This window comes from Sorex araneus, chromosome 1 (assembly GCF_027595985.1).
Source record: "Sorex araneus isolate mSorAra2 chromosome 1, mSorAra2.pri, whole genome shotgun sequence".
Classification (NCBI taxonomy): Eukaryota; Metazoa; Chordata; class Mammalia; order Eulipotyphla; family Soricidae; genus Sorex; species Sorex araneus.
In genome coordinates, this window is record NC_073302.1 from 232347105 (window position 1) to 232360759 (window position 13655).

The 13655-nt window shown below is 43.7% G+C and overlaps 1 protein-coding gene across 1 annotated transcript; it reads right to left on the reverse strand.

Annotated features, from left to right (window-relative positions):
• On the reverse strand, positions 1-12923 carry RFXAP (regulatory factor X associated protein). The gene is made up of 4 exons (XM_012931848.2): positions 12920-12923; positions 10587-11521; positions 4199-4306; positions 1-1431 (listed from the first exon to the last, which is right to left on the reverse strand). Exons 1-4 carry the CDS (start codon positions 12921-12923, stop codon positions 1321-1323), a joined length of 1158 nt encoding a protein of 385 aa, XP_012787302.2. The 3' UTR covers positions 1-1320.
• Positions 12924-13655: the final 732 nt, after the last annotated feature.

The following is a 13655-nucleotide window of genomic DNA, read 5'->3' on the forward strand; positions in this document are numbered from 1 at the left end:
GGGGTAAACAAGTAGACTTTAATAATAATTTTGGTAAAAGCATCTTTGCACAGATATGTAGGTATAAAACACATAAAAATAAATAAAAAGATCCTTTTGTTTTTTAAGCACTTCTTAAAACAAATGTGACTTAAATATTTAAAAGTTTTAAAAAAACAAGACACCAATAGATTCTTTGTATAGTTAAACTTGAGACACATACATTTAATATCCTAACACTGAAAATATTTTAACATGTGACTTATTATTCTTATTAGGTTTGGATTTTAAGGTTTACCTCTGCGAAGATACAAGTAAAAATATATTTATATAACTAATCCATCATTATTTGAACATTACTTAGAAATTAAGTCTTAAAATCACATTATTTTGAAAAACATTTACAAAATGCTCCAGTATTATTCTTATTGTCAACATCTCTTCTTGAGAAAGAAAGAAATGAGTATTAAAAAGTCTGTCCAAGTATTCTTGGGATGAGAAACACACACTGTGTTCAAAAATTCAATATATGAGAGTGTGCTAAAAAAAGATCAACACCAAAATGTAACATGGATTTACAGAAGCCAACTTTCAGAGATCATTTACTGCAGCGTACTTCACTCTTCCCTTAGGTTTTCAGTATAGTTCTAGAGAGATGCATATCCTAATTTCCATATATTTAACAGTGATCAGTTTCCTTATAGGTATAAAATAGGCTTATCTCTTTGACAACATCAGTCTTAACTGCAAAGAAAAGATTAATACAAGAACCCAATTCTAGGTGATCAACTGTATTTTATCATCACAAGTAGCTGCCAGTGTTACTAAGGAGTATCATTAGTATTGTGGCTAATTCGCAGTTGTGTGAGATCATTCCAGATACTACAAAACACTAATCATTCCTGGCCCACTCCCTGAAACCAGCAGTTTCCAAAGTCATTAAGATAAGCTAAGAATATACACATACATTTCCAACTGCCCCTTGATGAGAACCAATAAGCTCAGTGATCCAAGATTAATATCTACTAACTTCTTGACTTCCACAGAAAGTAACTGCTTCATTACCTCCAGCAAACAATGACTGAAGAGGAATATTTGCTTAAAAATTTTGTCATTACATATTAATTTGGAAAGATAGGCAGATTTCTTTGAGTGGTAATCTGAAAAGAATAAATGCACAAAGTACAATACTTATTTATCCCAAATGCACACATACATTAACAGGAAAATGACTGTTTATGACCAACAGGCATCACTTACCCCACTTATCTTTAGTATGAAAAAATGTGTTCAGATATTACAGTAAGATAAAAAGCATGTATAACTTCTCGATAAATTTCTTCACACTGATGTTCCTGGAAATTGTTGCTGTCTCTGCTCCAAAACTTGCTGATTTAATAGTTGTTGCTGTTTCTGTAAAAACTCCACCACTTCAGGACTTCTTAATAATGACTTAAATGGAAGAAAATATATTTATTAACAGCATTAAGGTGATGTAATGGGTTAGACTGTACCTGTGCTATGAAACTGATGTACATTTACAAAGATACAATATGCTTGCAAAACAAAACATGCTTGAATTTAACTCATGTTGGCATCTGATGTGCCTTTATTAAACTTCAACTAATCAGAATAAAATCTGACGTAAAACACGATGTAAAATAATCCAAAATACTAAATCCTAACAACAATAATGGGGGAGGCACCTGATCTTACTGGTGACTTTCCATACAAAGAAAATGATTGATTTACATGCTATATCATATATACTCTCTGTGAAACACGTAAAAACAAACGGCAAAGAATAACATTGGTCTAGGACTGTCACTGTCACTGTCATCCCACTGCTCATTGATTTGCTTGAGAGGACACCAGTAACATCTCCATTTTGAGACTTGTTGTTACTGTGTTTGGCATATCAAATACACCACGGGTAGCTTGCAAGGCTCTGCCATGCGGGCGAGATACTCTTGGTAGCTTCCCAGGCTCTCCGAAAGGGGCGGAGGAATCAAACCCAGGTCGGCCGCATGCAAGGCAAATGCCCTGCCGCTGTGCTGTGGCTCTAGCCCAGGCCTCCGACTACAGCTAGAAAATCAAAGGAAAAATGAAAGGGGGGCCAACAGTACAAACAGCATTTAAGTGTGAGTTTGGGAGATAAATCCGGATACAGGTGGATTTATCTGAGCGTGAAGAGGACCCTCTGTGCCTAAAGACTTTGATTCCAGAGATCTAACACATTCGGGCATCCAGCGCAGCATCTAATAGCAATGCACTGGGACTGCGAACTGGGCTACAACTCTGTGCTGCCGGGGGGTGGATTTTTCCCCCCCCACCCTGTCTTCGTGCACAGAAAATGGTGGGTTGGTGGCACCCACGTGGCAGGCGCCATCTTCTAAGACTCCAAACCCAGAGGTATTCGGTTTTTACTCTTGGGGCTCCCAGGAACCCATGGGAAGGGGGCGTAACTGGCACACCCTCCGCCCAGATAAATCCGGAGCCGCTGAGCGTGAAGCGGACCCTCTGCGCCTAAAGACTTTGTTTCCAGACTTCTTACAGCAATGCACTGGGACTGTGAGCTGGGCTATGCAATTTCTGGCAGAATTTTCCATGGACTTTATACAGAAATCCAAAACCGCACGGACGCGACTTAACATTTATAATTGTCAGCAATGTGAAACGGTTCCTTTTGAACAGGTCTGACTTGGGGGGGAAACTCCAAATAATAACAGTAAGTTTTTGTTGAAATATTGAAGGTTATTAATGTAGTAGCCACCTCTCTGGACTGTGAACTAAGCAAAAGCCCCACGCTGGGCGACGCGGCGTGGCGTACACCATACTATGAGGCGCGGGAAGGGGGATGAGGGGGAAAAAAAAAAAGGGAAAAAGGAAAAAGAAAAAAAAGAGAGTTATGTACTTGTAGCAGTGGGGCTACATATCTCTTCATTTCCAGCAATGGAAAACTAATTATCAAATGCTTCCTTGGTAGTAGGTCTGTCTCTCTTGGTTGGAAACTCCAACAACTATAGTGAGTTTTGTGTTGAATTATGAAATGTAATCAAGGTAAAGAGAAAATGAAGTGAAATTCATTAGTTATACAGTAGGGGGTAGGGGGTGGGGGCGGGGGGTTTACTGGGGTTTTTGGTGGTGGAATATGGGCACTGGTGAAGGGATGGGTGTTTGAATATTGTATAACTGAGACATAAACCTGAGAACTTTGTAACTTTCCACATGGTGATTTAGTAAAAAGTTAAAAATAAATTTAAAAAATAAATAAATAAAACTAAGCTTCTATAAAAAAAAAGTGTGAGTTTGGAAGTATATCAAACATATGAAGACTAGGACTAGAATTCATACTTCATTTTGTTTAGGGGCCACAGCTCCAGTGTGCTCAAGGGGCCACATGCAGTATGGGGATTCAAACCTGGGCCTCCTGCATGCAAAGCAGGAGCCCACTGACCTCTTTCACCCTGAAACGCAAATTTCTAGTGGCTTACTGACTCTTTAAGAAGTGAAAAATTGTGTGTTGGCATATATACCATATTAGCAGGTTGCCAGATTTTCAGAAAATAGCTTCTCTAAAACCATCATTTTAAATTTAGTTGTAATTATGTAATGACTCTAAGACTATGGTACTGTTATTTTCAATAAAATAGTAATAAACTGATGAGAAAGCAACCTGGCTCAACAAATTGAGAAGAGTTAATTTAATAGAGTGCAAAAGTCATCATTAAATAATTACTTAACATTACAGCATAGTTTATTTGCTCTGTATCTAGTAGTTTCGCTTAAAACTTCTCTGTAAAGACTGCCCAACATTCCTTAAGAGAGTGTACAATAACTGCCTAGCTCTATTAAAGACCCAGAATTCAGTACAGGGAAATCTGTTTCAAAATCACATCATATGTGGTTCAGCGGTAAAGCACATACCTTGTGTACTTGAGGCTATGGGTTGCTCTCTGGATGGAGGGACAGACATGTTTTCTCTCCCCTCTACCAAGACCCCTACCCCCTTATCTTGCTTAGCTATTCAAGTTTTAGTCAAGACAGAATTCAAAGTGCTCCTATCCATATGGTCCTAGGAGAGCATTTTGAGTTTAGTTGTCTTTGTAGAGGCACAATTCAATTCTGACAACCATTTCAAAATGTTTAAAATCTCAAAAATCTAAACAGTTCCACATATAACTCTTAAGAGGTACATAATGACTTTACTAATACTCACCAATCTTTTCTGATTTAACACCTGTTCTAAAAGGGTTGGTCTTGCAGGTCTATCTCCAAAAGATCCCGATCTTTGCTTAACAATGGAGAGTATGTTGTCCGTACTTTCCTGAAATGTAAGATATCTTTCAGTGAGACAACCAGATCTTTGCTTCTCTTCACTCTTGCTTATTTCCTATGGGACTTAAACGTCAAAAGAAAGGAGCTGGAGAGATAGGACAGCAGGTAGGGCACTTGCCATGCATGCAGTCAGCCTGGGCTTGATTCCCAGCATCTACTATGGTTCCCCAAGCCTGCCAGGAATAATTTCTGAGTGCAGAGCCAGGAATAACACCTGGGCACTTCAGGGTGTAGCCCAAAAAACAAAGCAAAGCAAAAAAAAAAAAAAGAACCAGAAGAATGAGAGGTAAGTTGCCAACAGTTAATTTTCTATCAACATCCTCACTCTAACTTGGGTTCTTGAGTATCATGAAGAGTCTTAAAATCAACCCTGAAACCAAGTGGGTGGGTAGGAGTGAGAACCAAGAGCTATGCAAAGGTTATTTTTATTATTGCAAATGGTAAATGGAAATTGGAACTCTCTTCATAAAAAGCTAATCAGGTAAAAAACAAAGTGAGCTTGCCTTTGAATAGGATATATAAACTCATGTGCGACTTATATATTGCTAAGACTCTCTTGATAATTTTCCTACAATTAACCAGCAACAAATCTGGAGGATAGCAAAATATTGCCTGAAAGAACAACTAAAAGGGGCTGGAGAGATAGTAAAGTGAGCTGGTGCTTGCCTTGCTGGCAGCCCATAATGTCCCCTGAAGCACAACCAGGAGTGATCCCTAAGCACAAAGCCAGGAGTAAGCCCTGAGCACTGCTGTTTGTGGGTTGTGACCCAAAATCAGAGTAAGAAAAAGCAATCAATAAAAAAAACTTTCAACATTTAAAATATATTAAGAAAAAACTGGCAAACTGGACTTGAAAAGATTGCAAAGTATGGGTATAAATAATCTGCAACTAGTAGAGACAAAATGGCTAAGTCTTCAAATGCCCAACTTGTGAGACTCAGTGGAACATATATGAAGCCCGAGTATTGATGACTGGTTTTTAAAATCAGCAACATAAATGTGTCTTTCCAGTTACCTAGGACACTTATATATTCCTGGCCTAAGAAAATGTGGTAGTTAACAGAAACATTTTGAATCATATAAAACCATGATATAATACTAACCATAGTCAAAAGTTCTGACTAAGCAAGCAAACATATTACCAAGAAGCAGGCATTATATGTATTCATTCAACTGTTTCCCTCCATTTAGGTTTGGCTTTCCTCTACTGGTCTTTGAGTTGCTTAATAGAACATCCCTTTAATCATTTCATCATGAGACGTCTATCAATGGGTTTTAAAACATTTTCAACTCCGAAACACTTTAATCCTCAAAAACTAAAAAAGAAAAAAAAACCTGTAAAAAGAGGGTTCTAGCAACAACAACAAAAATCTCTTCATCCTTCTCTTTTCATATTTAACTCATTTATGGTAGTTTGTTTCATGTTTACATGTACAAAATGTGGAATACTGTGGATCTTCTCACAGCACATGGCATCATGAAGATCCAGATTAGTAACACAGGGTGGAAAATGCCTTGAGTTATCTAATCCAAACTTCTGCAAATGTAGGAATTTGCTTTACAAAAGTTCTCAGTGCTTTTTTTCCTGAGGAATGTTTCAACTTTTCAGGCATTCCATTGCTTTTGAACAGCTCTACCATTACTGCAGCTTTAACTTAGGTTCAGCTTCAATACATATTCCTTGTAAGTTTCACCTAAGAAGTCCTGATCAGTTCAGAACTATGCAAAATAAATCTACTTCTTTCAAACTACAAGCTCTTGGATATTTATTTATTTATACTTTTGTTTTTTGGGTCACACCTGGCGGTGCACAGGGGTTACTCCTGCACTCAGGAATTACTCCTGGCGGTGCTCAGGGGACCATATGCGATGCTGGGAATCAAATGAGGGTTGGCCTTGTGCAGGGCAAACACCCTACCCGCTGTATTATCACCCCATCCCCTTGCCCCCAGATATTTAATGATAATGACCCTCATTCCTCAGGATCATAAGGGGCAATTTAAAGAGACTAAATGTTATATACATTTACAGTATATCTACATCTATATTACATTTATATCTGTTCCTAAATAACCTTGTTGTGTAATAAGTACTTAAATGCTCCAATTTCTAATCTGTTCACACCAAGGCAGAGACCTCTAATTGTTCTTGCTACCACGATCTCCTTGCTATCAAAGTCTCTTGCCTGCACGCCTGGCTGTCTTCCCCAGGGTCCCCGGAGGGGATGGGGCTCCAGCTTCCCTCCCCGCCTCGAATAGAGCTCCCGGCAGTCGAAGACCACTGGAACCTAGCCACAGCCATGCTCAAGGCCCCTCTTCACACGTTCTTCGGACAAGCCTCACGCATGAAAGTACTGGCAGAGGAACCCAGGTGTGTGTAATCCCATCAACGGCCAACATCCAGAGACTTAAAAGTAAGCTCCCAGAAGCGTGCAGGCTGCTTTGCGGCCATGCGATATCTTTTAACCTACTTTTCCCTCTGGGAGAAACTAGCAACTGAGAGCTTCCTGCCCACATGGGGCAGCCTCACAAGCTTCCCATGGTGTATCCATATGCCAAAACCAGTAACCAGCTGAATCTCATTCCCCTGACCCTGAAAGAGCCTCCAATGCGGCATCGTTGAGAAGGCCGAGAAGAGAGAGGCTTCTAAAATCTCAGGGATAGGACGAATGTAGAGGTTACTAAGACTGCTCGAACAACTCGACGATCAACGGGATTTCGTGATTCACGATTGTGACCACGATCTCCTGGAGTCTTTAAATCAAAAGTCTATTCCTACTGTTACTGTTACTCCCCAACTAGAAACTTTCATTGTAAAATTCCAAACCCAAATCTCACTGCTTGGTATTCAGTGACGTACAAAATCTGGCTTCAAACTCTTTAGATTCATCTTTCTTTTTCTCTTTTTGGGTCACACCTGGTGATGCACAGGGGTTACTTATGGCTCTGCATTCAGGAATTATCTCTGGCGGTGTTCAGGGAACCATATGGGATGCTGGGAATCGAACCCGGGTAAGCCGCGTGCAAGGCAAACGCCCTACTTGCTGTGCTATTGCTCCAGCCCCTAGATTCATCTTTCATGGATGTTTCCCATTAATAGTCCATTTCACTGATTATTTTCCTCGGGGTTTTCCACAGTCCCAGTTTTCCTTTGCTACAACATGCTCTTCTCTCTGTTCACTTACCAAAATCCCAGGGAAGAATAGCGTGGAGGGAAGATTGTTTGGGATGACTGCCTATATCTCCTAGGCCAATTATTAAAGTGTCAATGCCTCCACCTTCATGTAAGACATGCAGTGATCTCACTACTTTGGAGAGCCCACTGACAGCTTATACATGGAAGAAACCTGGCTGATGAAGCACTAACTCTTAGTTTATCCTTTCCGGCTTACATTCAGTTTGGCTTTCTCAGCAATGCCATTCCAGGGTATCTCCTTCTGCAAGGACCTATCCTCTCCAGTACTAAATCAACATTATATAATTGGCTTTTTATATTCTGATTAGGGCTATTATTTTCTTTGCACAAAGTTCAACAAAATACTTACAGTTCTTGGAATCTCAGTACTAGTAAAGTGCCCCAAAACATGATATACCACTATAGCAGGTCATTCCTTATAGGAGCCATTTTCTTCTCTAGAAAAGTATCCCAATTATTTTAAAATTCATTTTGAGAGGTGGAGAGGCACTAATTCAGTATGTCATTTTTACATATTTTTCCTCAAATTGTAGCTATGAACGTGGAGTTTTAAAAAGTCAACGATAAGCAAAATATCCTGAAGTTACTACTTCTCTGTAAACAAATATGAAGTGAATGGACAGACCCACTAAAATATATAAGGGACAAACAAAACAACTTCATTAATTTTCATTCTGTAGTAAGATGCTGTATCTATAACTTCTTTTAGTTTGAAATTTGGTAAAACATGCCTTTTTTTTTTTTTTAAAGGGGGTGGTAGTGGTGGCCACACTGTGTGGTACTCAGGATTTACTCCTGATTCTGCACTCAGTATCTTTCCTGGAAGGGCTGGGGGGATCATATGGGGTTGCCAGGGATGAAACTGGGTTCGGTGGTATGCAAGACAACATCCTACCACTCTATTATCATTCTGGCCCCTAAAATATGCAATTTTGCAGGAATATAGAAGAGGTTCTAAATCTAAGATCCCCGAAGCCCAAAAAGTAAATAAACGAAATTAAAAAAATAAAGAATACACTAAAGAACATCTTATCAGTTTAAAAATTTATCTTCTGGGGCTGGAGTGATAGCACAACGGGAAGGGCCTTTGCCTTGCACAGGGTTGACCCAGGTTCGATTCCCAGCATCCCATATGGTCCCCCGAGCACCGACAGGAGTTATTCCTGAGTGCAAGTGCAGAGCCAGGAGTTAATCTCTGTGCATCGCTGGGTGTGACCCAAAAAAGCAAAAAAAAAAAAAAAAAAAAATATATATATATATATATTCAGTATCACACTTTAGTTTTTGGTTGCTTTGTTTCTGAGCCAGCCCTACAGTGCTCAGGACTTACTCCTGCCTCTGTGCTCAGGAGTCACTCCTGGGGGTGCTTGGGAGACCACATGTGGTGCCAACCAACCACATGTGGGAATCCAACCCAGGTTGGCTGTGTGCAAACCAAGCACCTTGATCCCTGTACTATTTCTTTGTCTCTTTTAACAAATTCCTCCAAATATATGTAACTTCCTGATTATATGACTATATTTGACTGTTGTCTATGTTCTTTCTTTTGGGGGGAGCCGGCACAGCAGAGGGTGCTCAGGATTTATCTTGGCTCTGTGCTCATGTGACTCCTTGCAGTGCTTAAGGACCATATCTGGTGCTGGGGACTCAAAAAACCATGGTCGCAGACACTTGGATCACTTTTAATAGCCATGTATACTTTCCCTCTGTGTTGGAAAATTACAGCATTTATTAAAAGGAGATATTTCACAACATGAAGTATCTGCTTCTCTGTACTAGCCTCCAAGTATACAACTGCTACTACACAATCTATTGGATAGATTGATTCTCAATATGGAATTACTTCACAAATTCCCAACATGAAGAAAACAACCATTTAGTAGGCAAAGAAAGGCCATTCAAGGTTACAGTCAGCAATTGATAAGGTGTGGGAATTGCTGTCCTAAATCCAACTTGGCTTTTGGGCCTCACCCATTAGTATGGGTGGGTGTCTGAATGGGGTGCTGGTTTTCAAACCCCAGTTGGCAGCCTTGCAAGGCCTGCGTCCTACCTGCTGTACTATCTGCCCCCCTGGAGTACAGAATTAACCTTCGGTTCAGTTTGAGTGAAGCAACACCCATATCTTGAGACTCCATTATTAACCTCCATTATTAATAATTTCCTTTAGAGTACTATGAAATGGGGTACTACGAACAGGGTTGTAGGCATGGAGTATAGAGGAAAAGGGTCCAACAAGATATTAAGTGGGAGTACTGAGACAAAAGCACTGAAAATATAGTTAAATGTGAAAAGAATACCAGGCACATGAGTACTGAGAACTACAATGTTAAAAACCAGGGGCTGGAGTGATAGTACAGTGGTAGGTTGCTTGCCTTGCAGATGGTGCCACGGATTTGATCCTCAGCATCCCATATGGTGACTGAGCACTGCCAGGAATGATTCCTGGGTGCAGAACCAGGAGTAACCCCTGAGAAGTGCTGCGGTAGGCACTGCCTTGCACACGGTGGATCCTAGTTTGATCCCTGGCATCACATCTTGGTCCCTGGAGGACTGACTGGCATGATCCTTGCCCAGAGTATGGAGTAAGACTTGAGCACCCCTAACTGCAGCCAAAAAAAAAAAAAAAAAGTGAACAAGTACTATGACAAGTAAGAACTAGAACAGAACACTAAGAACAGAGCACCAAGTACTCAGAGTAAAGGAAGCAGAACAGGGTACAGAGACTAGGGATGCAAAAAACAACCATTGAACAGGGTAGTGGCCACAGGAAGCGATCACCTTCCTCCAAGCACGCATGGGTCTTTGCCTGCTTCTTGAGTGATGAATCACACCCCTCGTCTGGTCCTTCTGTGTCCCATCGCTTGCACTGAAATGGACTCATCTATCCCAAGGAGGTATCGGAACTATCGGGGCTCTGCACAAACTTTTCACAACTTGGGGCAAGCACTTCCTAACTCTGAGCTTCATGTCCAGCCGGTCCCTCCGAGCAGGTGGGCAGGCCTGGGCATGCTGGAGAGGCTCCCACTGGAAATGCGGGTTCTCTTCTTTCATCTCCCTGGCCAAGGTCCCCCTACCTCCAACTTGACGCTACCGGAGCCGCTGGCCGGGGCGGTCCCGCTGCAGTTCTGGGCCTGATCGCTTTTTTTCTTCTTGTACTTGTCCTTGTACATCTTGTTGCGGTGCTTCTTGCACATCCACGGCTTGCGCTGCTTGGCCACCTGGCTGGTGGTCTCGCTGCAGCCCTCGTAGGTGCACGTCTTGCTCACGCAGCCCCCACCGCTGCCCCGCGCCGGGGCTGCCCCGCCGCTGCCCTCGCCCCCGGAGTGGGTCTCCTCGTCCTCCAGATCCTCCAGACTCGCCGCGCTCTCGCCTCCCCCGGGGGGGTCCGACGTGTCCAGCAGATCCGCGTCGTCTTCCCCCGTCTCCTCTTCGCCATCCCCCGCCGCTTCACACGGGTTTCCCCCAGGCTTGCCCCGGCCGGCGCTGCCCGCCTCGTCCTGGCCCGCGCAGGGCCGCATCACCAACAGGGTGAACTGCGAGGCCGGGGCCGGTGCGGCGGCCTGAGCCAGGGCCGGGCCGGGCTCCGGGGCTTCGGGGAGGGGCGCGCCACTGGCGGCGGGCGGCCCCGCGGCCTCGGCCGCTCCCGGCGCCTCCGTGCTGCCGAGAGAGCGCGCGGGGCACACCGCCCGCGCCTGCCCCACCAGCCGGCCCCGACCCCCGCGAGAGGAAAAGGAGGCGGCCGGCGAAGGCGCTTCCGCTGACGCCTGCGCGCCCCGAGCCGGACCGGGAACTAGGGCTCCGGGGGGCGGGGGCGGCGCGCGCCGGGGACTGCGCAGGTGCGGGGCGGAGCGCGGGCAGCGGCCCGGGAACGTGCGCGCACACGGCGGGGACTGTCTGACCGCGCTGACACCGGCGCACGGCAGTTGCGTGGGGGTTTCCGCTTCGAGCCGAGCTTGCTCCTGAGCTAGCGTGCCCCTTGGATTGCCCGGTCTTCGCCCAAACCGAACCGCTAGAAGTGGGGACTGGGCAACTGCGACCACGTCCTTGCCCCGCTAAGTTCGTCTTCAATAGTTGGGCGTTTGATAAGAGGGGCGTGGGAAAGTGGGCCCGAACCATTTGTTCTGGCAATGACTTTCAACACTGCGCGCCCTCAACCCCTACCCTCACCCCACTCGCCTGGAAGTGTACTTGATTTTTTAAGTACTAAGCCGTCTAAGGTCAATTTTAAATAGCCAATCTTGCATACAGTGAACGTGGGTATAGAGGAACCTTGGGCAGACGTTAGGAAAAACAGGTGTCCATCTACAGCTGCTGTGGAACTGTTGCTTGCTGAAACTTGGTGTATCCTCATGCCAGGCGGGTACAGATACCGCCCTGTCCTCAACTGAACCGCACTGTTCTCTCTTCTTACTCCCTCCTCTCCGGCTAGGGTTCTCTTCCCTGTCTATTGCAAAAGCAGGCCCTGGCTATCCAGCAAACAGTACAGTCATGCACAGTGTTTGGAGGTAGATGCATGGTCAGATCCCCAGTGATGCTTGGTTGGAGCTATAGCACAGCGGGTAGGGCGTTTGTCTTGCACCCGGCCGACCCGGGTTTGATTCCTCCACCTCTCTCGGAGAACCCGGCAAGCTATGCCAAATGTTTTGGCAAGCTATGCCGAAGAAGTTTCACAATAGAGACGTTACTGGTGCCCGCTCGAGCAAATCGATGAGCAACGGGATGACAGTGATACAGTGATGGGAGCGATTGGGGCTGCTTGGGGCTTTCTGACTGGTGGTTCATGTTGGGCCCTCTGATGCTCTTTCCTGCTCTGACAGGCGGCTGGAGGATGAGGTAAGAGGTTGTGGTATTGATTAAAATGGAACCTGGTAGCATGCAACGCACGTGCTCCAGCCGTTTGAGTTATCTGCCTTGTTCACCCGTTCCATTTTATTTATTTGTTTTGGGGTCACTCAGCGGTGCTCAGGGATCTTGTAGTTCTGGAGAGCAACCCTTGGGGCCAACAAGCAAAGCATATGTGCATGTACCCAGTCCCTGTTTGCTCTATTTCGGTGCCTTGAGCTTGCTCTCTGTCTTGTCTGTCTGTCTGTCTGTCTGTCTCTGTCTCTCTCTCCCTCTCTCTTTTTCTCCCCCCTCTCTCTCCTTACAAGTTCTGTTAAAAGAGACACATACTCATAGAGGAAGGAGCAATCACTGGCCTGATCCTTGTAATCAGGGCTAGCTGATAACAGCCTTTCTGAACCTCCTCTTCCTCATAGGCCAAAAGTGCACATGGGTCATTGGTGTGCTGACGCTATTGATGAAAGTCAGTTGTGAAAATGGAAAGAATGCAATGAGCTGGAGATGGATATTAAACTGGAAACGTGCCTTCATTGCCTCATAAAGTAGATAAAGGATTACACATTACCCATTATCCATTATTCTCCTCTCCACCCCTTCCGTAACTTATGTTACATTTCCCTCCCTGAATAATAAGCTGAAATAGTGATTTGTGTATATTTTTATACATAAACTTTATTTGTAAATCAAAGTACAAGCTATAATTTGCAAATTTTTTGATAATTTATCAAGAATGGAAACTATGCTATTGATTTGTTTGGAGCACTGGGTATCAAGACCAGAGCATCACATATGCAAGGCAAGTGCTCCACTGCATAGCTAGACTCCTGGCCGGGAACCTAGGGTTTTAGATTTATTCAGTTACTTCATATGTGAGAAGCAAAACACTGGAAAGATTAAATGAAGGGAAAAATCAGACCAATGTCCTCAGGCAGTAGAGCTGTGATTACAGGGGAGGAAGGAAGGGATTAAAGTGGGGAGTATCCAATGGACCATGTAGAGGGAGATAGTACTGTGTGGTAGTTGTGTGGCAATGAAATTTGAGACAGTAAAATTTTACTCTTAAAATATATACAGACAACACCCATGGATAATAGATATAAGGGCCAGGAAGATTACTTCACGACTTGGAAGCTAGCCTCACAGCTGGGAAAGAGAAGGGACCACTAAGTAAATGATGCTTGGAGGGCTAGCTCAGGATGGTGGAATTAGACTATGGACCAAACATGATGGACACTTACTATTGTATTGCAAACCATAACACCCAAAAGGAGAGAGAGTAAAAGGGAATGTGCCTTCCACAG

Bases quoted from the DNA above. Each gene is read 5' to 3' on its own strand.
- RFXAP (XM_012931848.2), bottom strand. The intron at 4,307-10,586 runs GTAGGGGGACCT...CTTACATTTCAG, and splicing joins CCGGTAGCGTCAAGTTGGAG to GAAAGTACGGACAACATACT. The intron at 1,432-4,198 runs GTGAGTATTAGT...CTTCCATTTAAG, and splicing joins TGTTAAATCAGAAAAGATTG to TCATTATTAAGAAGTCCTGA.